Raw genomic sequence first — 20,707 nt, forward strand, 5'->3', positions numbered from 1 at the left:
ACAATGATGAAGAAAATTTGGTCACTCATCAACCCAGACGCTGCAATCCAACAGTAGCCTGGTGGTTACACATCCCCTGGCTGGAGGTGGACCTCCAGGATCTGAAGGTGAGCAGGACAGACGGACAGACGGACCAGAGCCACCCGGTCTGGGTGCACAGGGAGTTCAAGCCACCCAGACGACTGGCTTCATCCTGCCCGTCCGAAGACATAATAACCCTGGGAGAGGAGGATGTGATCTCATCCCAAGGGTCCCGGGGAAACACAAAACATGGAAAGAAACAGTGGCGAGACCATGGTGCTTGATTGCAGCGGGCTCCACCCTGGCTGGCCGGAGGCTCTGCGCTTTCCTGGCTCTGCAGAGGCAGCCAGCGCGCAGCGGCAGACGCAAATAGTTGTGTTTACATCCCATTGAAAGGGTTTTTGGGAACTAACAATGCCTGGTGCGGAGGGCAAGGGAGAAAAACAAAGCCACGCGAGGAGGAGGGACCATCCTGTGAGATGGTATCTGACTTCACTTCTTTATCTGCACAAATTGCTTCCTCTGACTTCTCCACGGGTCCCAGAGAAACGAGGGTGGCATTTTCCCTCCTCTATTCAAGATACAACATCGCGGTTTTAGTGCTGGCACTAAATGAGTCCTGTGGCTTTCCAAGAATATGTTCCTGCACACACAATACTCAACAGGGCAGATGGGCTTACAGGCACTGGGCAGCCCTCCCTGGTTTGGCCTGTCCTCATCTGCTCCCAAATAACACCTAACCTCCTCCACCTTAACTATGCCCTTTGATCAAAATGACCAGGATTAAAGGAAATCTGTTGTTTCCCAAACAAGCTGCATTCATAGGAGTGGTTTTGCTAGCACAGCTATGGGGGTCTGGCGGCGTGGGAGCTTTTTGCATGGTTAATTGTATTTTAATGTATGGCAGGCACAGAGGTTACAGGGACATCCACCCCTGCCCTTCGTGGTCCTACAGACAGGCATCCACCCTTCCTCTTTGCAGACTCTGCTCCTGCACTCTGCCTTCTGTCATGGCTCTGGAAGTCCATATCCCCTTTATATCAACATGCCCCACTTGCTCCAAATCCCAGACCTTCCTCCCAGACCTTCCACGTCTTCAACCCACATCTCCTGGACTCCCAAGACAATTCCCCACTTGTTCTCCTCATTTCTCCTTCCTGCCGGTGTTCCTGAGCCCCAGTCCCCCTTTTTCACTCCTTCTCTGAAATCCCTTCCCTCCCATGCCCACATTCCTCCTCCATCCTTCCCCCACACAAAACACTTCCCAGTTTCCCCCAGTCCCACTGGACTGGAGACCAAATCTTTGGTTTTTTGCAGAACCAGATAGGGGGGACCAGAAGGGGACTTGTGTGAGGATCTAAGTCCCCTTCTCATAAAAGACATATTTTCTCCATTCAGATCTGCCCTCATGGAGCTTTCCTGAGTGGAAGTGTGGTGTGGGGTCAAGATCTGAGCCCCTTGGTGCCTTTGCTCATTTGATAAAGCAAAAACTCTGTTTCACTCTCTGACTCGGAGAGTAATATTAAAAATCCTAGCATCTCATTATACTGTCAAAGACCCTTTCTTCAACTCAAAAGGCTGATGCTTTTTAAAAAGTGAGAGTGATTAACAAAACACAACCCACGTTAAAAGATACAATTTTCTTTTCCAAAGAGCACCACCCTCCTTGCTCATCCGACTGCAGCCGGGAAGGTTTTCCTTTTTCTTCCTCTGAAGGAGACAGTGAAAAGGCAGTGCCCTCTTGAAGTTCAGACGTTAATTACTGTGTTAGAATATTTTGCTAAATTACGCAGCATGGCCCCAGGAGATAACAGGCACTAAGAGAAGGGAGGGGAGTGGATACCCGTCTACTCGCTGCACCGCAGACTCAGACGTAGGGGGAAGGCAATTAGACAGGGAGTATTTATCCTCCCTGCACCACCACCCCGAGGCTTTCAGTCAGCAGCGTGTACCAAGGCAGGGAAGCGATGGGAGCATGCCAAGATTTTAAACGATGCTGAAATGGGACTGTCTCTGCCAACCAGACTGGAGGTAGGAGACAACTCCTGCAGAGAAGCAACTGTCCTGCCTGCTGCCAGCCTGCTGGGTCTGATCCCTGCTGATTCACAGCGCCTGGGAGCTGCCCTCGGTGCCCAGGACTGGTATTAGGATCCTAAAATCATCTGTCTTGGGTCAGGCCAATGACTGCATCCCTCTAAAGGGGGTACCCCTGGGGTACACAGCCTCAGAAGCAGTAATCCCCTCAAGCTGGAGGGATGTCTGTGAATTGGTCCTGCAGCCTCCTGCACAAAGTTTTGCAGTTTAATTAGCCTTTCTGTGATGAGCTGCTTCCTGGGGTTTGCTCTGAACCTGCCCCAGCAGCCCTGTCCAAGGCTCAGAGTGGGATGGGAGCCAAGGCAGCTCCCTGTCACCCCTGATAATCCAGTCCCTTTGTATCCAAGCCAGGACAACCAGATGGGTAAAAAATGGGTGGGATGGTTGGGCTCAGAGGCTTGTAGCCATTGGGTTCCAACCCAACTCTGCCTGAAGGCCAGGAATGGTAACAACTACCAAGTTGTTATCCCAGGACCTGCTCTATTCAGCATCCTTATCCGTGACCTGGAGGAGGTAAAAAGAGCAATCTCATGAAGTTTGAAAGTTGACAGCAAATCTGGGATGTACTGAAATGTATTCAAGGAGTTGCTAATGAGAGGGGCCTCAGTGGGGGGAAGCAAAATGTCAAGAGGAAACTTAAAACTTTCAACAAAAGATCAGCCCTGTGCAGGAGAAGAGCACAGTGACATGGCTAAGGGGTGGGATAGGGTTATATGGGGAGTGAGAGGGGGCAGAGCCCTCCCTGTGCTGCCTGCCTGTATGGGACACCAGCTTGGGAGGTGCCTTGAGAGACCACAGTGACATTATTGCCACATGGCATCACCTTGAGCCTGAGTCCCTCGAGCCAGTTTTTCCACCTCCCTGCTCTGCTGCCATAGGCAACTGCTCAGGTTACCTGGCTGCTAAATGGCATTGTAAGAACAAACAAATGCATCCAAAGCAGCACTTGGCATCAAACACCCGGGCTGGAAGTGGCTGCTCCTGGCAGGGGGCTGGCAGGGAGGTGGCAGCTCCCAGCCCCAGGGGCACCTCCTGGGTTGGTGTCCCAACAACATCCACTGAGGACGAGACAGACAGAGGAGGCAAACCTCCCAAGAACACCCATCAGCAGCCACACTGGCTGTGATCCCTGCTTCCCTGCAGATCTCAGATGTCACCTAAAACTGGGCTGAGCCCCTCAGGATCTAGTCCTAATGTTCCTCCTCCCCAGCAGCAACAGAGGATGAAACTGGGAGGGCACTGAACTGGGGTGGCCCACGGCCACCCTGCTGACTCACACACAGACATGGGAGCACAGAGCTGGATGAGGGACAGACAGCTCCAACCGTGCTTAGGGAAGAGCTAGGGAAGGCAAAAGTGGTGACAATCAGTGAACAATAGATGGCAAATAATATTATTTATTATGTCCACATCTTCAGTAGCCACGGGGCACTTCTTGCACTGCGCACAGGGCTCTGATGGTTCAGCTGACATTTGCTGCTTCCTTGCCTTAACCACCCATTCTCTCCATTTTGCTGACTCTGCCAAAGGCCACAGAAAAGAAAAAATATGGTCAGGCTGCAAGAACCAAAAAGTCCCTTGGTTCTTCTTTTGGTTTTAGCTGTTTTTGGGGGACATGCAACATGGAGCATTGCTGGAGCATGGCTCAGCATGGTCCTTGGTGTTTGGACATGGGGCACAGGCTTTGGAGCAGGAAACATGTCAGCATGTTCACGTCTCACCATCCTGGAAGGAGATGTTCAGGGACAAATTTAGAGTGCTTTTGTGAAATAAACTGAGGCCATAGTCAAGAGGGCTTGTAGGGCTGGAAGGAGAGAATGGGACATCACTCTTGCTTAAGACCATCATGCCCAGGAGACAGAACAACTTCCTAACAGTGCTAAAAGTGCTTTCACCAAATAAAAGGCTCATGGAAGAATGTGGTACTGCAAGATGCCACCACCGTTCCCAAGTGAGAACAGCCAGGTCTGGAAGCAGGCAAGGGTCAAACCCACAGTGCCCTGGCTGCAGCATAACCATCCCTGGGGAAAGCCTTTATCCCAGGAACAATGCCCTCTTCCAGCTCGCCCTCGATTCCCCGAAGCTCTGAGGGAAGAATAGGAGGAAAGTGCTTTTATTTCTATTTAACATCTCTGCTTTGTTATTCTTTTCCCAGGCTTCCCAGATCTGAGGGCTGCAATAGTCCTCTCATTCTCATCTGCAAAAGGCTCTCCCTCCTTTCCCCTGTTGTCTCCAGGTCTGATCTTTGGGCCAGCCTTGGGTATCCATTGCCCTTCTCCAACCTAAAATATGCACTGTTCCACTGCATGTATTTTAGTCCAAACTATCATCCAAATGCACTGTGCTCCATTAAACCATTTTAACGAGAGCTGGACTCACCTTTTACTTCCCTTGGCAAACCCCCTCTTTGCCTAAAATCCCAACGCTGACCTCACCAGACCTCACTGTGAGGACACACTCTCCGCCTGCACAAACCTCACCCCAAACCCCTCAAAACAGTTATGGAAATTAAACTTTTTCATTTGGTAGGGATTCTGCTCCTGGGAGATGCCATTACAGTGTTGGATGTGTTGGCAGTCCCTTCCTTCTCCCCCCATTTCAAGCTCAAGTGATGGAGGAGGATGCAGCAGTGCCCTTTGGGAGGGGAATTTGGCTGGACTGTGCTTGAGCCAAAGGGCACAGCTACTCCTTTGGTTCCACAAAGACTGTCTGGGTGAGGTGGCAGCTCTGACCCAGATTTCCTTTGCCATGGTTAAACACCCACTGCTTTGTCTGACATGAGGCCTGTCTGCTTCCCTGAGGACAGCAATGGGTGCTGGGTCAATCAGCCAGCAAGCCCCAGCACTTATCACTCCAGCCTCACCTGAAATGAACTCGTCTTTTTTTTTTTTTTTTTTTTCCCAGCCCACAAAACCAACCCATCCACACTGATCGATAAATAGCACTGGCATTGTCACCCAATGCCCCAGCCATGTCCCCAGCTCCTCCCTACCCAGCACTGATGTCCTCATGGCCACCCTCACCCCTTCCCACCCAGCTAATGATGGTGTGAATAAGCTTTTATTTGGGGGGAAAGGAGCTGGAGAGAGGAAGCTTTGCAGGAGGAAGGGAAGAGACATTCCTTCCACAGTCATCAGGCAATTTTCCCCTTCCTCTTGCTCACTGCCTCACTGCTGACCTTTGGCTGAGTCTGCCAGAGCTATAAAGGAAAAGGGAAAAGGAAGAAAAAAAAAAAAAGAAAAGAGAAACTAAAAAGCGAGTGACCTGAAAGGACAGGCAAAGGGAGAGATGTTATCTTGCCTCTGCTAATGATTTATGGTCTAAGGATGGGTGGATGGAGGCAGAAGGAGATATGCAGGACTGTCGGCAGCACAGAGGGAGCTTGCTGGGGAACACTCAATATGAAAGGAATTAGGGGTGAGGGGCTGAGACTTTATTTGGGGATGTATGTTCTGATAAGCAGAAGGGGAAAAAACCCATGGTGAGTGCTTCTACACCTTGTGAGCCTGTCCTGAGGCATGTGGGAGTCCCAAACTCTAAAGGCCATGGTGACACCCCCTCCTCTGCTGGGACACCAGCCCATGTGGTCTGTGGGAACACCAAGGGATGAGCAGTCTGCACAGTCAGGGACCTTCCACATTCTCACAGAGCACCCAGCAGGGCCAGCCTGTGCAGATATCCCTGTCCTCCCTGGGGGGCAGCTGGGAAAGCACACCCCCACCTCCCTGACTGTGTCTGCAGCCCACCTTTGGCCCTGGCAACCATCTGCCAACCAGAGCCTGGCACTGCTGATAAATCGGTGACCCTTTCCCCCGGCTGGCCCTGTGCAGCAGGATTAGCTGACAATGACAAAAAAAGGCAGCAGAATGAAAACCCATTCCAGAGCCATGGAAGAGGGGTGAATCAAGGTCAAAGCACTGCAGAGAGAGCAGCCACAGAGCAAGCATTTTGGGGCAGGGGAGCCAGAAGAGTCAGGCTCACCCATGCCAGCAAAGTTAAGAGTCCTCTTAGAATCACAGAGTAGCTTGGGTTGGAAGGGACCTAAAGATCATCTCACTATTAAAGTTCACCTAGTAAAGTCATCTGTGACAAACAACACCACAGGGACAGACCTGTCCTGCTAAGGAACAGAGATGTATTTTTAAGAGCAAATTTACGCATGACATCTTGATATAATTAGTGAATCTTTTTATGGAGCTGCCCTGTAGCAAAAAATATCCTTGATATATGAAATTCATGTCCTTCCGCACACCTCTAGCTCACCACCATGTCCCCACAGAGCAGAAGGGTGACAGGAGGGACAGTGACAGCACGGCGAGGGCAGACAGGAGTGGGCAGGGAAAAACTCTGGCAGAATCAGGGCTGTGCTGTGTCACGATTACAATGGGAAGCGGATGGGCATGGGGGCTTTGCTAGACGTCAAGATCTTCCCCAGAAGGTGACACATGCCTCAGTGGGCAGAGATTTTGGGGAAGTTCGGCTATTCTTAGCATCCCTCTCCCATCTCCGCCTCTGGATATGTCTGCCTTATCATGAGGCCTGCACTCCTCACTGCTCCAGTCACCATCTGTGAGCTCTGCCCACAGTACTACACCCAGACAAAATGTTTATGGAGCGTTTGCATTCAGAGGAAACTTCCCATGCATGTAAAAAAAGTAATCACCAGCACTTTCTTTATCCTTCCCTTGCCTGAGGTCTAGCGGAGAACTTATTTTACAGTGAGTTATTTATGGCCTGACAGAAGCACCACTGACAATTTGAGATTCACAGCTCCAACTCTGGGCAACAAGGCGGGTTTTTCTGAGAAAATCTTCTACAGGCACCAGCAGGAGACAAAGCCATCTTTAAAACAGGATGGAAGGAAGCCCTCTCCTCCTCTACGGAACACTAACACTTGAATTGTCTTTTCTGTATGTACTCACAGATGTTTCTGCCACCACTCTGAGCCATGGGGAGCTGGACAACGAGCTCATCAGGAAATCAGGTTCTGAAAAATCCCCAAGCCTGGTGACCGGGCTGGGTTTCTACTGCACTGGGTTGGGTCTAAGGACATTAGGGACTTCCTTTCTCTCCCTCCTTCCTCTCCTTGGTCTGTCTCATCTATTCAGGTGGCTTCACCTGCTCTAAGAAGCTGTTTAAGCTGCTTAGGTGGGGATTTTCACAACACTGGAATTTGCAAACGACAGTGCTTGGTTTGCCATTCCAACTTCAGTCCCTCCTAGCCACTGGACAAAGGGAGTGTGTGCTTTAATTATTGTGCTTTAACGAGCAGAAAGACAATATGCAGGAAGAGCCAAGCACGCCTGCAGATGTAAGTACTTTTGAAGTGCGAAGTGCTGGAAGAGCAAACCTCCAGGAATTATAGAGCAAAGATGGAATCCCAGAATGGTTTGGGTTGGAAGGGCCTCAAAGCACCTCTATCTAGTTCTGACACTCTGCTATGGGCAGGGACACCTTCCACTATCCCAGGCTGCTCCAAACCCTGTCCAGCCTGGCCTTGGGCATTTCCAGGGATGGAGCAGCCACAGCCTTTCCATGGACCATGGGCATCTCCGTGCAGCAGCCAACAGCTTGTCCCACTGGTGGGTAAAGACAAGGTGGGAAGGCATTTACCTCCCTGAGGCAGGTATAGATGGGGCAGACGAGGACTCGGAAGGGCTCCCCGGTGCTGCTCCTCATGGTGCCGAAGACCTCGCAGAGGAAGGTGATGAACCCCAGCCAGCGTTCCACGTCCCGCTGCTGCAGCTCCTCCCGCATGGAGAAATCCTTCTGCAAGAGGCACAGACACAAGAGACTGCATCAGCAACACCACGCCACCACGGCAGAGACAATGGCTGTCTAGAGAGGGAATTAGGAGGAAATTGAAACTTGGGGTGGGGGGAGGACAGACAGACAGACTGACTCTTTAGTAACAGTGGGGAGATTACTCAACGCGCGCGGAGCGGCTGCAATTTCAACAGAGCAAAGCCACCAGAAAGCAGGTACTGCAGAAATATCACCAACTCCTGCAATAACTGCCACAGCTTGCACCAGAGATGGTGTCTGCCCTCTGTGCTCTACTGTCCCCCCGGACAGACACAGGGTAACTTTTCCAGATGCACCACTGTGTTAGGTTTGGATGGCTGGATTTTTTGGCGAGGAGGGAAGAAGCCAGCACCACCAGGACTGAAAAAAAGCAGCAACAAAGAAGTTAAACAAAATGCAGGGGAAATGACGGTGGCCATCCTGGGCTTGGTGGTCCAGGTTAACCTGCCCAGCCCATTCATTCCAGTATCTTCAGCAGACCCAGTGTCTGGCCAGGAGCATCCTAATGATCTGGCTGCTCTCTGGTGTCTCACAAAATAATGGCAGAGACTGGCTCCCTGCCCGACCAGAAGATCAGGGCAGCCTGGGCTTGGCATTAAAAGGTCACCCTGAGCCTGAGCTGATGGTTGCTATGACTAAGGATTATCCCAGTGACGTGATTTATGGGTCAGCATCAGGAGGAAGCACACAGGGAGACAGCTGCCTCTTCATCAGACCTCCAGGTGGGGAAAGAAGGGGTTTGTCCAAAGGCTAGGTATGAAAAGGATATGTGTGATGGAAACACGTGGCAAACAGCACAAGGCAACATAGAAAACCATAAAAAACCCCTTCTAGAGGATGGCACAAGGGATTGCATCATGCTCAGAGTCAAGAAGGTTTCCCTGGGCTCTAAGAGATGCTGCAGAGGTTCTTGCATGACATCCCACGCGACTTTTCTTGTCTGTCTCCATAGTGAGCTTTCCTTGACACTAAAATTCAGTAGACACTAAGCAGGGGAATACTGAAGAAGAGGACAAGTTCGTTCTCCACACCATGTGTTTCCAGCGCAGGTTGCACAACCTTTGAAATCCAGCAACTAAATAAATTACCTTCTATCTTTCTCATCTCAGTTTATTCCTACTGCCTGAGACAAAGGGCTTCACTGCTGCAAATACTCTGACCTGCAGCTGCTCTCTGCAAAGCTGGGGAGATATAAAAACCACCACACCAAAGTTTGCTCTCTTGCCCTGGACAACACACAGGAGATCTTCCTTTTAGAACAAAGCTAAGTGAAGCAGCTGCTAAAGAAAGCCAGGCACAAGCACGACGATCATTTTCATGACACAACTGTATGCACAGAAGATCCAAGGCAGGAGCTATTTATATGTTTCATTACAAAAGGAAAAATAAAATATGTATTTGCATATGCAGGAAAAAAGACTTGTAAAATAGCCGAGGCACTTATTAACCAAACAGCGATGACTAATTCCTCTCTACACCCATTTCCATAAGTCAGTTGCCCAACTGTGTCTGCGACTTCGAAGTCAACCTGCAGCCAAATCCTGTTAGGTCTCCCCAGACTCTCCGGGGGAGTTTGCAGAGTTCATCCTTTCATTAAGCAGCCCGTCCCTGGGCAGTGACAGAGGAGCTATTTGCCAGCTCTGGTTATCACTCCAAGGTTACCCAATTACTTGTTCTGGAGTTTTCAATTGAAATTTAATGAAAAAAAAAAGAAGTCAAAGAGATAGGATATCCTGATTAATGATAAATTAAAAACCCGAGTATCCCATGCCCCTCACCTGCCCCATCCACCTATACAGCACACAGAAAGTTTTCCTGTGAACCCTGGAGCTTTTCCTGGATTCCTCTCCATCTCCTGGCACTGTCTCCTGCATCTCATGCAGCATCCCAGTCAGCTCCAGCCCCCAAATCATCCTCCCTCTCCCAGCCTGGATGCCCTCCAGCACCTCCTGTCCTGCCTGGGCCTGGAAGCTCTACACTTGTGTACCTGGGGAGCTGTGCTGTATTTTGGGATCCCTGGGGCATGCTGTGAAATTCCTAGCAGCTTGGGATAACTGCACAAGCTCTGCAGTCCCAGATTACTGGGAAAGAATAAAAAACACTGCAGGAAACTCTTTCCCACTCCTGCTTCAAACATGTCCTGCTCTGCACCCCTGCAAGAAAAAAAAATGGCTCTTCAATATTGCCTTTTAAAAAAAGTATTTTCTGTAAGAAAACCCCAAACCAACAAACTCACCAACCACCTGGAAATTCTGTAAACCAACTAGCAAACCAAACCAAACTCATCAGGCCTGGGATGGGAGCTGGGCAGGAAAGGATTCCACCACACATCACCCTCCTTTTTTCATCCTGTGGCGCCCAGTGGTGATGCAGAGACAGACATCAATGAACACTCCCCCACCTTTGCAGATGAACAGATCCTTGTAAAAGGGTCTGTGGTCCCTGCTCCTCCAGTCACAGAAAAGCTTCTGTAGACTTTGAGGGACCCCCATGACGGATGGGAGAGGGGGATGGAATGTGGTATGGATGCAGAAGGCATGGCAAACATTTCCACACAGAATGTGATGCTGCAGTGGGAATAATTTTGCTCCATTTGCGAACTCAGGCTGGGCCAAACATTGCAAAAGGAGGTGATTTGCACATATTCTGCAAAAAGAAGGCAGTGACACTGATTCCTCTGACAAAGCAGGAACAACATGTTGCCAGTGGAAGGAATTTTTCTGGACCACACTTGCCTGCAGGCCAGAGTAGGGCCCGGCAGGAGCCTCCACAGCAGCTGGACTTGCAGCGCCAGGGGTATCCTGAAGCATCCTTAGAAATCCACATGCCTCAGGGCGATGCTACTCCAGTGTCCCAGCATGCACCAGGAAGGTGGTCCAGGAAGCTCTGTCCTTAAATTTGGCCTTCGGACTGCAGGTTTGACCTGTACCTTGGTGTGCACTGAGTGCCACCCATGCAGAGGTGTCCCACCTGCCTTGGGGAGTTTGAGGAGACCACTGCAGCCACTGAGGCTCAGCTGGGCTGTTCAATTAATGGAGTCACACGTGTGACTCACCTGCTGCAGGTCAGCCATGCCCACAGCTGGCCCTGTGACCCTTTGAGAACACTGAGAGCAGCTCCAAAGGCTGTGCAACCCGAACGGATGAGCCAGAGCCAGCACGTGGGAGAGGTGAGGAACTGGCTGTCAGAGAACCAACCCCACGTCCTGTGTGCCTGGGGCACATCCGATGAAGCTGTGCCCTGACCCACAGACCTCCACACACTGATGACGAGCCTTGAGGGGGCTGAAAAGCTCTGGAACCAGACAGCCGGGTCACTGCCCTGCCCACTGAACTTTATTTGCTCTGGAAATGCCTCATGGAGTTATATAAAAATAACCTGTGGATTGGCTTGCCCCATGCTTAGGTGGTGATGTCAGGGCAGTAAGCAAATTATCTTTCATCAGTTTGGCTGTATTTTTAAACATGAATTGTATTACTAATTTGGGGGTGCTCTGGCCTGTAGATAATCTGGGTGTGTCTACTGGATGACCTTCCTTCAGTGCCTATAGTTTAAAATAAAATGTATTTATACCAGGTAGGGTTGGCCTTTCTTCTCTGCCTGGTTTGGGAGAAGAATTCATTGGGAAACCATGTGGGAAGTGGGGGGGATGCCAAGGGGATCTCTAAAGAGCTCTCATACAGGACAAGTTTGGGGCATAAATCTGAAGGCTGAGCACGTTCATCATGCTGGACCTCACCATGGGTAGGTCAGGGTGGCCTGTGTTCACACACATCACAGAGATGGCCCAGGGCTCAGCAAAACCTCTGACATCCCCTGCTGGCTCCTTTGTAAGCCTGGCTGAGGCTCCAGCCAGCAGTGGAAATTCAAAATGCCTTTTTCCTGGGGGTGTTCACTCTTGCAGCCAAGTGAAAGCCCACTCCTCATCCCAGTGTAGATGCAGCTCATGCAACACTGGGCTACAACAGTGGACAGGAGACCTTTCCAAGACTAGGACCAAGCCAGAAGAGCCAAGAGGAATGGCCACTCTGTGGGACAGGAGCAAATCCATCCTCTAACATTTTTGGTAGGCAGCAGAATCAGGTGGGATGAGAAGCAGCATTTTGCCATTGGATCTAAGCCTTCACTCCACCTCAGACAGCTGCAGCCGAAAATTCTTCCCTTGGGAGTTTGCTGCACTTCTTTATAAGAACGTTCCAAATAACTTTTCCCAGATCTGGGCCCACCAACCCATGGCTGATTCTGGTAGCAGCAAGTTCGAGGGCAAAAGTTTAGTGAGAGATAAAAATGAGGGTTAATTTAAGCATCACCACCTTCTGATGGGCTAAAAAATAAAGGCACATTTGGGCTTGTTGCTCTGTAAACACAGGGCTCTTCCTCTGGCAGCTCTGCTGTTTACACAGTCATTGTCAAGGAGGCAGGAAATACTGAGTCAGAAATACTGCACAAAAAGAAATATATGATGCTTAGATATCTGTGCTAAGAGCTATATAAAAAGCTGAGATAGGCTGTGCTAAATAGTTGATCTTACTGGCAATGTTCTGTAAAATGCTGGAGCCCTAAATGGCTCTTTGGAAAGGGCTAAGACAAATCAAATAGGTTGGAGGAGGGAACTGGTGGATAGAGGTTGGACAGCCTCTGTCTCTTTATTGCTGTCCTGGAGAAGCACAGCCTCTGCCTGCTCCCTTCTCAGATCTTCCTAGAAAGGGCTCCATAAATTACACTTTGCACAGTTAACATCAACTTCATTATTCCCTGCTACAGATTTAAATACTATGTGAATTTAGGTCCTGGCTTGGAGGAGGTTCTGGTGTGCAGCTTTGCTTCCTGAGGAGTATAAACCAGTGAGATGATTAGTTTGGAGCACAGGGCATTTGGAAGGAGCTCAGGAGGTGCAGGAGAACCTTGTGACAGCACCAGGGAATGATCAAACACCTCTGCTCACGGATTTGTGGGGTCTCACTGAGCTCCTCTGTACCACCCACAGTTTCATTGGGAAAGTCTCACTTCATGGACACCACTACAAAAACTCTGCTGGAGGTGGTGGGACATGAAATGGGACCATCAGCTCTTCCACGGGCTCTGCTCTTCCTCCATCCACCCACTCCTGGCCTCTCTGCCTGCACCCAAGGACAGAACCTCACTGAGATCCCCTCACACCATCCCTGCCCACACTACTGCCAGCATGGAGACAAGACAGAACAGGGTAAGGCGATGACAGACAACCTGCTTTGAGCCTACAGCTCCCATGCAGAACCCGGGGAACAGCAGCACAGGAGACTGAGGTTTATTTCCAGCCCTGTGTGGGCTCCAATCACCTCTGTACCCTGATTTTCCATCCGGCAAGAAACGGGAATGATTTGCTCATCTTCCTCTGAGAAGTGCTCTGGGGTGTGTGACTGAGACATGCGAATCATGGCAATTATTACGACTCCAACAAAGGAGCTATTGACATTTAAAGCAGATAAAGCTTTTAAATTACAGATGACACCCTGTGCCCAGCCTCGCAGAGGTCCTGGCTTCACCCAGCCGTGAGGCATTTCACTCCCACAGGCTTTCATCACGTTGCTTCCTCCAGGCTGGATCTGCACCATTTGAACATGCAGATATCTGAGAATATCTTCTCAGGATGTTTTGGTCATTTTGGCAAAAGCAGGAAATCCTACCAGTGATCTTCAGCGTGGACCTGACTTCATGATGGCCACAGCTCTGTAAATGGTTTTAATTGCAGAGGGCTCTCAAAAGCACCACATGGGTGAAAGTCTGGGCTACTAGGACTCTGACCACCACCCCACAGACACCCACCACACATCATCTGACCACGGGGTGATTTGTAGCTTGCATTAGATGCCACTGGCCAATTCACAGAATCACAAGATGTTTGGGTTGGAAGGGGCCCCATAACTCATCTCTTTATGACCCCCTGTCATGGACAGGGACACTTTCCACCAGACCAGGTTGCCCCAAGCCCCGTCCAATCTGCCTTGAACAATTCCAGGGATATGGAATTCTTCCAGTTCGGCAAGAATAATTCAACAAAGATTCTGCAGCCATCAGGCAGACACACAGTGCTTATTCCTCTCAGAAGGATTTGGGCATGAAGCGGAAAATAAGGTCAGAAAACTGCTTTTTCTAAAGCAGAGCCTAAGCAAACTCCCAGGACAAGAAACACAATTTTACATTCCCTGGTGTGGGTAACTGAGGCAGCCGATGACCAGAGCCAAGAGTGGCTGTGGATACTTCTCGTGTCTACACACACCTGGAGGTGACCAGCCAAGTGGTCACTTGAACCTCCTGCCCCCTGGTCTCACCCTGACCTCTTCATCTGGCTCCAAATCTGGGATCAGCAGCAATTACCCACCCAACGTGGGTGTCTCATGGCTTCAGCCAGTGATGTCTGTGAGGTCCTTGAGAGGCTGCAGAGGTACAAGCAGTTAATTATTGATTTAGTTGAGGCTGAAATCACCCTGGTGGGAGCATAATGATGGATGTGCAAACAGAAGTTTTGCTGTTAACCTCGCAGTTGCTAGAGATCTTGGAGCACTGTCTGGGTGGAAGCCCTGAGAGGACCAGGAGGGTGAATTCAGTAGCCTGGTCTGCACACAACCAACCACAATCACCATTTTGTCCTGGATGTTTGCCAGCACCTCCTCCAGCACTACCCAGGTGACAGAGTTGTCTTCCTCATCAGTTAATTTTTATTGCTGTCCTTCCTATCTCACACCTTTCTGGGTTCCCAAACACGTGCCAGGGTGTCAGCTCAGCTGGATAACAGCAGTTTATCATCACCTTAAACACCTGCTATCCCATGAACCCAGACATAGCAAAACATCATTACCATCCTCAGCCAGACCATGCAGCGAGCAAGGGGCAGACCTGCCATCTGCAGGACACACAGACAAGGGGAATTAATCACCTGTCTGAGAATCACAAGCCTATCTTTCAGTCCCACAGACAGGCACCGGAAGGGAGACACGGGACCACAAAGAAACAAATTAATTCCCCTGCTGGGTTGCCATCAGAGCAGCAGGGACACCTGTTTGACCCAGCCCTGCAGACACGCTGTGCAGTGCCCAGAGGAAGCAGCTCCCCCTTGGCAGCCTTGCTCTTCTGCAGCAATGCAGGAGTTCCTTGTTATATTCATTTTATTCCTGCATGTCCCAGTACTGTGGGAATCTGGAGCCAGCAATATGCCCTTTGTCTCTTATGAGTGTGCACAGAAAACCTTGGGCTACCTTGGGAATTTTGGAGACACTGAGAGTCCTCCCCCTGAAAAGGAGACAGAGAATCCATGTCCTCTAGAGCACCCCACCCCGAGGCCAGCAATCCCCTCCTCGCTACAAGGAGGTGGTAGGAAGAGAGAGGATCAAGCACAGCAAATCCCTGCTCATCCCAGCATCCACAGCAGTGCTGATACCCCCACTTCATGGCAAAATGGATTAGTATGAATCTCCCATCCCACAGGCTGCATTTCCCATAGCACGAGTTCAGTGTAAAAGCATAATGGTTTCAAGAAATCTCAAAAAACACTATTTTCGGGTTACTTCACATGGGTGGGGATTGTTTGATGGGCAGTTTGCAAAGTCTTCTCCACTATATGGCAGGGTCTGAGCCCCAGCACCATCCCCAGATCTGCTCAGAGGCCATTTTTGTTCCAGAGAAAATGCTCATCCCACTCCCAACACCAGGCTGAGGTGATGACTGGCACCCTCATTTTGTCTGATAGATGGATCCTGCTTGCAAATGCCATGTCTGGAGATATTCAGCCTTGCAGCCCAGGAGGATGCAGCAGGGACCAGCTGGATTTTGCCAGCAGGATGCATTCTTCTTATTTTAAATTCTGCACATGCAATGTGTCCTCTTTATAAGGTGGAGGTGATGAGGGATCTATGGGGACAGGCCAGATTTGGAAAGAGGGATGTAAGATGAGGAAAACTGACTGTGGAGGAAGGTGCTCCTTTGTCCAGGCACCAGGGCTGGAGGAAGTCCACTTGCACTGGAAATTAAGCTGTGTCCATTGAAAGGCAAGCTTGCCTGTGAATGAATGAAACTGGGCAGGGAAAGGCAGGCAGCTAATCCTGTTTGACATCAGGAGCTTTACTGCACAGGCACTCCTGGCTCACATCACTTCAGTCCACAGAGGGATTTTCCTGGGTGCCTGGTAGCTGGCAGCAGGATGTTATCCCATGGGATGCTAAGACCCTCCTAGGAAGTGCCCTCTTGGTGGCGTTCACCATGACGTGGGACTGGGACCACCCATCTGCTGAGCTGGGCAAGACACTGAGGCTTGGCCTCTGCTCCTCTGCAAGCCAGGACCAAAGGATGAATGAAGCCTTAGGGGCTTCTCCCCTCCCCAAAAGCTCTCCCTGAAGTGCATGTCCCTGAGCTGGGTGGCAGAGGGAAGTGGACAACATTCAGATAGACATTGCTGCGTACAGATGGCTCCAAACAGATCCAAGGGGCATGAGATGTTATAGAATCAGGTCTGGAAAGAACTTTTAAAGGTTATCTAATTCCAACCCATCTTCCACCTCTCACTATCCAAGGGTGTGCCAAGCCCTGTTCAACCCAGCCTTGGACACTGCCAGGGATGCAGGGACAGCCCCAGCTGCTCTGGGCACCCTGGGCCAGGGCCTGCCCACCCTCCCAGCCAGCAATTCCTGCCCAATATCCCATCTGGGCCTGCCCTCTGGCCCTGGGAAGCCATTGCCTGGCTGCTGGCCCCGCATGCCTTGTCCCCAGTGCCTGGGCAGCTCTCCTGGAGCCCCTGCAGGCCCTGGCAGGGGCTCGCAGGTGTCCCTGGAGCCTTCTCTGGTGCAGCTGAACAGCCCCAGCTGTGCCAGGCTGGCTGCAGAGCACAGGAGCTCCAGCCCTGGGAGAATCCTGCCCTGGACCCGCTCTAACAGGTCCATGTCTTTCCTGAGCTGGACGACTCCAGAGCTCCATCATGGCCAGAATTCTTGGCTCTCTCCTTTAAAAGCAAGCAACAAAATCCCCAGAAAGATGGATGCACAAGAACTCAGTGGGTGGGAGAGCTCGGGGGGTCCTGCAGGCAGCTGGCCAGATCCATGGTGGGATGGGTCTCCTTTTCATCTGCCCTGGGACTGAACCGCGCGGATGATCAAGGAACCGGAGGAGTTAACAGACTCCCAGCCAGAGATATTCGTGGCACCCAGAGTTCGTGTAAAGTTTCATACCGGGACCCTTTACTAAATTCTTTCGGTCATGGGAGAGAAAACACTGCAACTGTTTAGTCTGCAGGGAGGTGGTGGCTCTGGCCCAGCACTCAGCATTGCTGAGCAAACACGCTGGAGAGCAAAGGGGCTGTCACCCTTCTTATCTCCTCCATCTGCTTTCCACCACGTCTCTCCCACCACCAGGCACCCCATGGGCACTGTGTACCAGTGCTGGATCCCCCTGCTGGAAATGCAGCCCTGGGACTGGGGGGATGAGCGACGACTTGAAAATCGAGACCTGGAGGTGAAGTGCCAGTCTGCTAAAAAAATGTTATTTACACAAAGTAGCTCAGAAAATCTTTCTCAGAGGCTAATATTTACAAATTCTATGTAGCCAGGGAACTTTTGCTGTAAGAAATGTTGTATTTGGCTGGGTTTTACTTTTTTTAGTGGATGTGAAAGATACATTAATATTTTTTGCTCATCCCCTGCAGAATACAGGTATGGAGCACCCTACAATGCCTCTGAAGCTGCCTATCCATGCTGGAAAAGCTAAGATTACAAAAAGATTACAGATTGCAGAAAACAACATCAACCTGCAAACACCCTCAGTTCCTCCATCCTTTGTATCTCTAAAGGGATGTCCATGATTACCAGGATGTATTTTGCTACACGCTGGTAGACTTCAAGCATCACTGTGTAAGACCACTGGATGGCATGGGCTGGTGAATATTAGAGATGCAAGCAAACACACCTTACTCAAAACAAAGCAGAAATGGAAAGGTTTTGTTTCTCCAGCTTGAAACTGTCTCCTTAGCTGGTGGACACTTTGCTCTTGCTGTCCTCACTTTCAGTTCCTGCTGCTCCTGAAGTGGAAGTGTTATCACAGAATCACAGAATGGTTTGGTTTAGAAGGGGCCTTAAAGACCATTCCAACCTCCCTGCCATGGGCAGGGACACCTTCCACTTCACCAGGTTGCCCCAAACCCTGTCCAGCCTGGTTTTATCACTGATTTTGGATTCCCAGCACTGCCACAGATGCTTATTTTTATGCTCTGTTTAATAAAAATTAGTATTTAGAGCAACAGTAATTTTCAAAAAAGGAAGCAAGAAAAGTGGAGGAATTTATCACTGGGAGGGGAAAAGGAAGCACTATTTTGGGATGCTCAGTGAGGGAAGGAGCATGGGGGGACACCCCATGGGTGGCAGCACTGCTGATGAGACCAGAGGATGTGTCAAGGCAGGGCAACATCCTCCAGCCAAGCATTGTTTGCTTCTGTCCCCAAGACTTGGATGCTGTGTTTTGCATCAGTATCAGGTCTGGCAAGCTGTAGGACAGGGATCTGAAATAATTCTCAAGCCTCACTCCTCACCTCTCAAGTGTCCTGTAGGTCCTCTGCTCCAATGAACCACCAAAGCCACTTCCTACCATCATTTTGTATTTTCTTGTTTAAACGTGTGCAGCAGGAAAAGATGAGGCTGTGCAAAATGAACATCACAGGGGAGGCAAAGGGGATGTGGACTTTGTTGGAAGCACTCATTCTCCAAATACAGATTCTGGCAGACATCTACAGGCCAAAATACCCAGCAAAAAAACCCTGAGCCTAAGCATGCCTGGAGGATGCTGAGGGTGCTCAAGCTGCAGGTCCCACAGGACCATCACTCTGGGTGCCACCACAGCAGTCAGGCTCACTTGGCTGGAAACTGAATCTGGTACAGAAACTTGTGACTCAGCTAGAAAACCTTAAAACAAGAGATTTCCTGCTGGTGAGCACAAAAGCATCCTCTGTATGCTATGGGCCTGTGTCCAGTAAAGCCAGGGATGGGCAAAGCATGTTACCTCATGCTCCCCCTTCTCCAGGGAGAAAAAGAGATGCTTCCCTCTCCAACATCCTTCAAACCAAACCCCATTTTTGGGCTGATGCTGGTGCATCCACCTGCCCTGGCCTTGGCACAGGAGGTGATGTCCCTGGCACCTGCTTCTCCAGGTGCTCCTGTGTCAGCAAGATGCTTCATTCCCTGACAAAATGACAGGCGGGTGTGGGGTTTGTGGGATGAGTCCCACGTAGGGTGATGCATCACAGGGGCCCAGTGAGGCTCCAAAACTCCTGTTCCCAGGTGGGGTGAAGGGAATCAGCTAAGAGCAGGGCTGGGCACAGCAGGGTGTCTGTGGGTATGGGGAGGAGGGATCCTCCAACCCCACAGCATCCCAAAATCCCTGCCTGGGGGTTGCTGCAGCAGCTTGAGCTGGATTTGGGCTGGAGCAGGCAGGAGCAGATGGTCTGTGAGGAGGGTGCCTTGGGCCAGCTGAGCCCCTGGGCTGACAGGAACATGTTCCCACATCCTGTGGGCTTGAGCCTTTCGGGAATAAACAAGAGAGTAGGAGCTGATGCCAGTTCAGCCTGATCTGGAGAGGTCTCAACACTGAAGTGTCCCCCTGCCTTTCCTCACCTCTCATCAATGGATACATGGATTTTCAGCTGTTGTTTTTTTTTAATTTCTGCTTCTACCAGGACCCCCAGCATCCTCACCCACCAGCAATGGCTGGGGGCAGCCAGGAGCCCACCCCAGCAGGAGGCTGCTGCCTGGCTCTGTCCCAGGGCTGCAGGCAGGCTGAGCAGTCTGCAGTCTCCACCTAGAGCCCAGAACAGCCTCTGCTCTGCACTTGAGCCCATGCACAGGCTGTGCACGGGTCCCACCACCCCAATGCCCTGCTCTGAACTCATCTGTGCTTTTAGCAGGCAGCAGCAGTTTGGCCAGGGGTGCTCCTGGCACTCTTCACCATCAACATGCACAAGCAAGAGGACGGAGCCTCTGCTGGGTAACACCATCACTGGGAGATGCCCAGGGCACCCAGTGCCTAGAGAGACAATGAGACATCAAGTACCATATCCCTGTGGTCCCATCATGTGCTGGAGCAGGGGCTGGTCCCTGCCATGGCTTTGAAATCTTGGCCCCTCTGAGGTGAAAAGAAGCCAGGAGAAGCCACACACAAATTTATGGACTAAAGGCGATGGCTATTTTTGCATGATGCATCCAAGCATTGCAAACGCTTACCAGGAGATCGAATTAAAATCAAATATGCCAATCTTTAAACTGGAAGGGATTTTTTTTTTTTTGGAAAATTAGTCCTGCTTCCTACCAAACTCCCAACTGCACGATGCACTGCTTGTCTAAACCAAACACCTTTCCTGTGCAGAGCCATGAATGTGGCTGCACTGGGCAGACTGCAGACCCCAGAGACCTGCACAGCAGTGGGGACAATCCCCTTGTCATCCCCTGTGACACTCACTGCTACGTCGGTGGCCCTGTGGCCACCTCCAGCTGCAACTCAACATGACCCCCAAAACCCACCCCCGGGCTCAGACTGAGGGCTGATGTGCAGTGCAAACCCACTGCTTTTTTAATTTAGGGTCTGGCTCAACTATCCCCAGCTCCTAGTGCTTGTGTGGCACAGCTCCTGTCCCCATCCTCTCCTTCCTCTCAGTGCAAACCTGCCCCTTTTTTTGCACTCCGTTAAAACCTGACGTCTTGTGCTCCATTAACCCCTCCCCACCTCACCACCACCCTCCAGGGAGGTGCTGCCCGGCGCTCCCGGGCTCCCACCACAT

The 20,707-nt window shown here is 50.7% G+C and overlaps 1 protein-coding gene across 3 annotated transcripts in view; it reads right to left on the reverse strand.

Annotated features, from left to right (window-relative positions):
* CTIF (cap binding complex dependent translation initiation factor) overlaps positions 1 to 20,707 on the reverse strand; it is a 146,847-nt gene that overhangs the window by 14,047 nt on the left and 112,093 nt on the right. For all 3 annotated transcript variants that reach the window (XM_038123495.1, XM_038123494.1, XM_038123493.1), the window contains one exon: positions 7,729 to 7,884. In XM_038123495.1, coding sequence (XP_037979423.1) covers positions 7,729 to 7,884 — 156 coding nt within the window. The remainder of the gene's footprint in view (positions 1 to 7,728; positions 7,885 to 20,707) is intronic.

Source organism: Motacilla alba, chromosome Z (assembly GCF_015832195.1).
Source record: "Motacilla alba alba isolate MOTALB_02 chromosome Z, Motacilla_alba_V1.0_pri, whole genome shotgun sequence".
Classification (NCBI taxonomy): domain Eukaryota; kingdom Metazoa; phylum Chordata; class Aves; order Passeriformes; family Motacillidae; genus Motacilla; species Motacilla alba.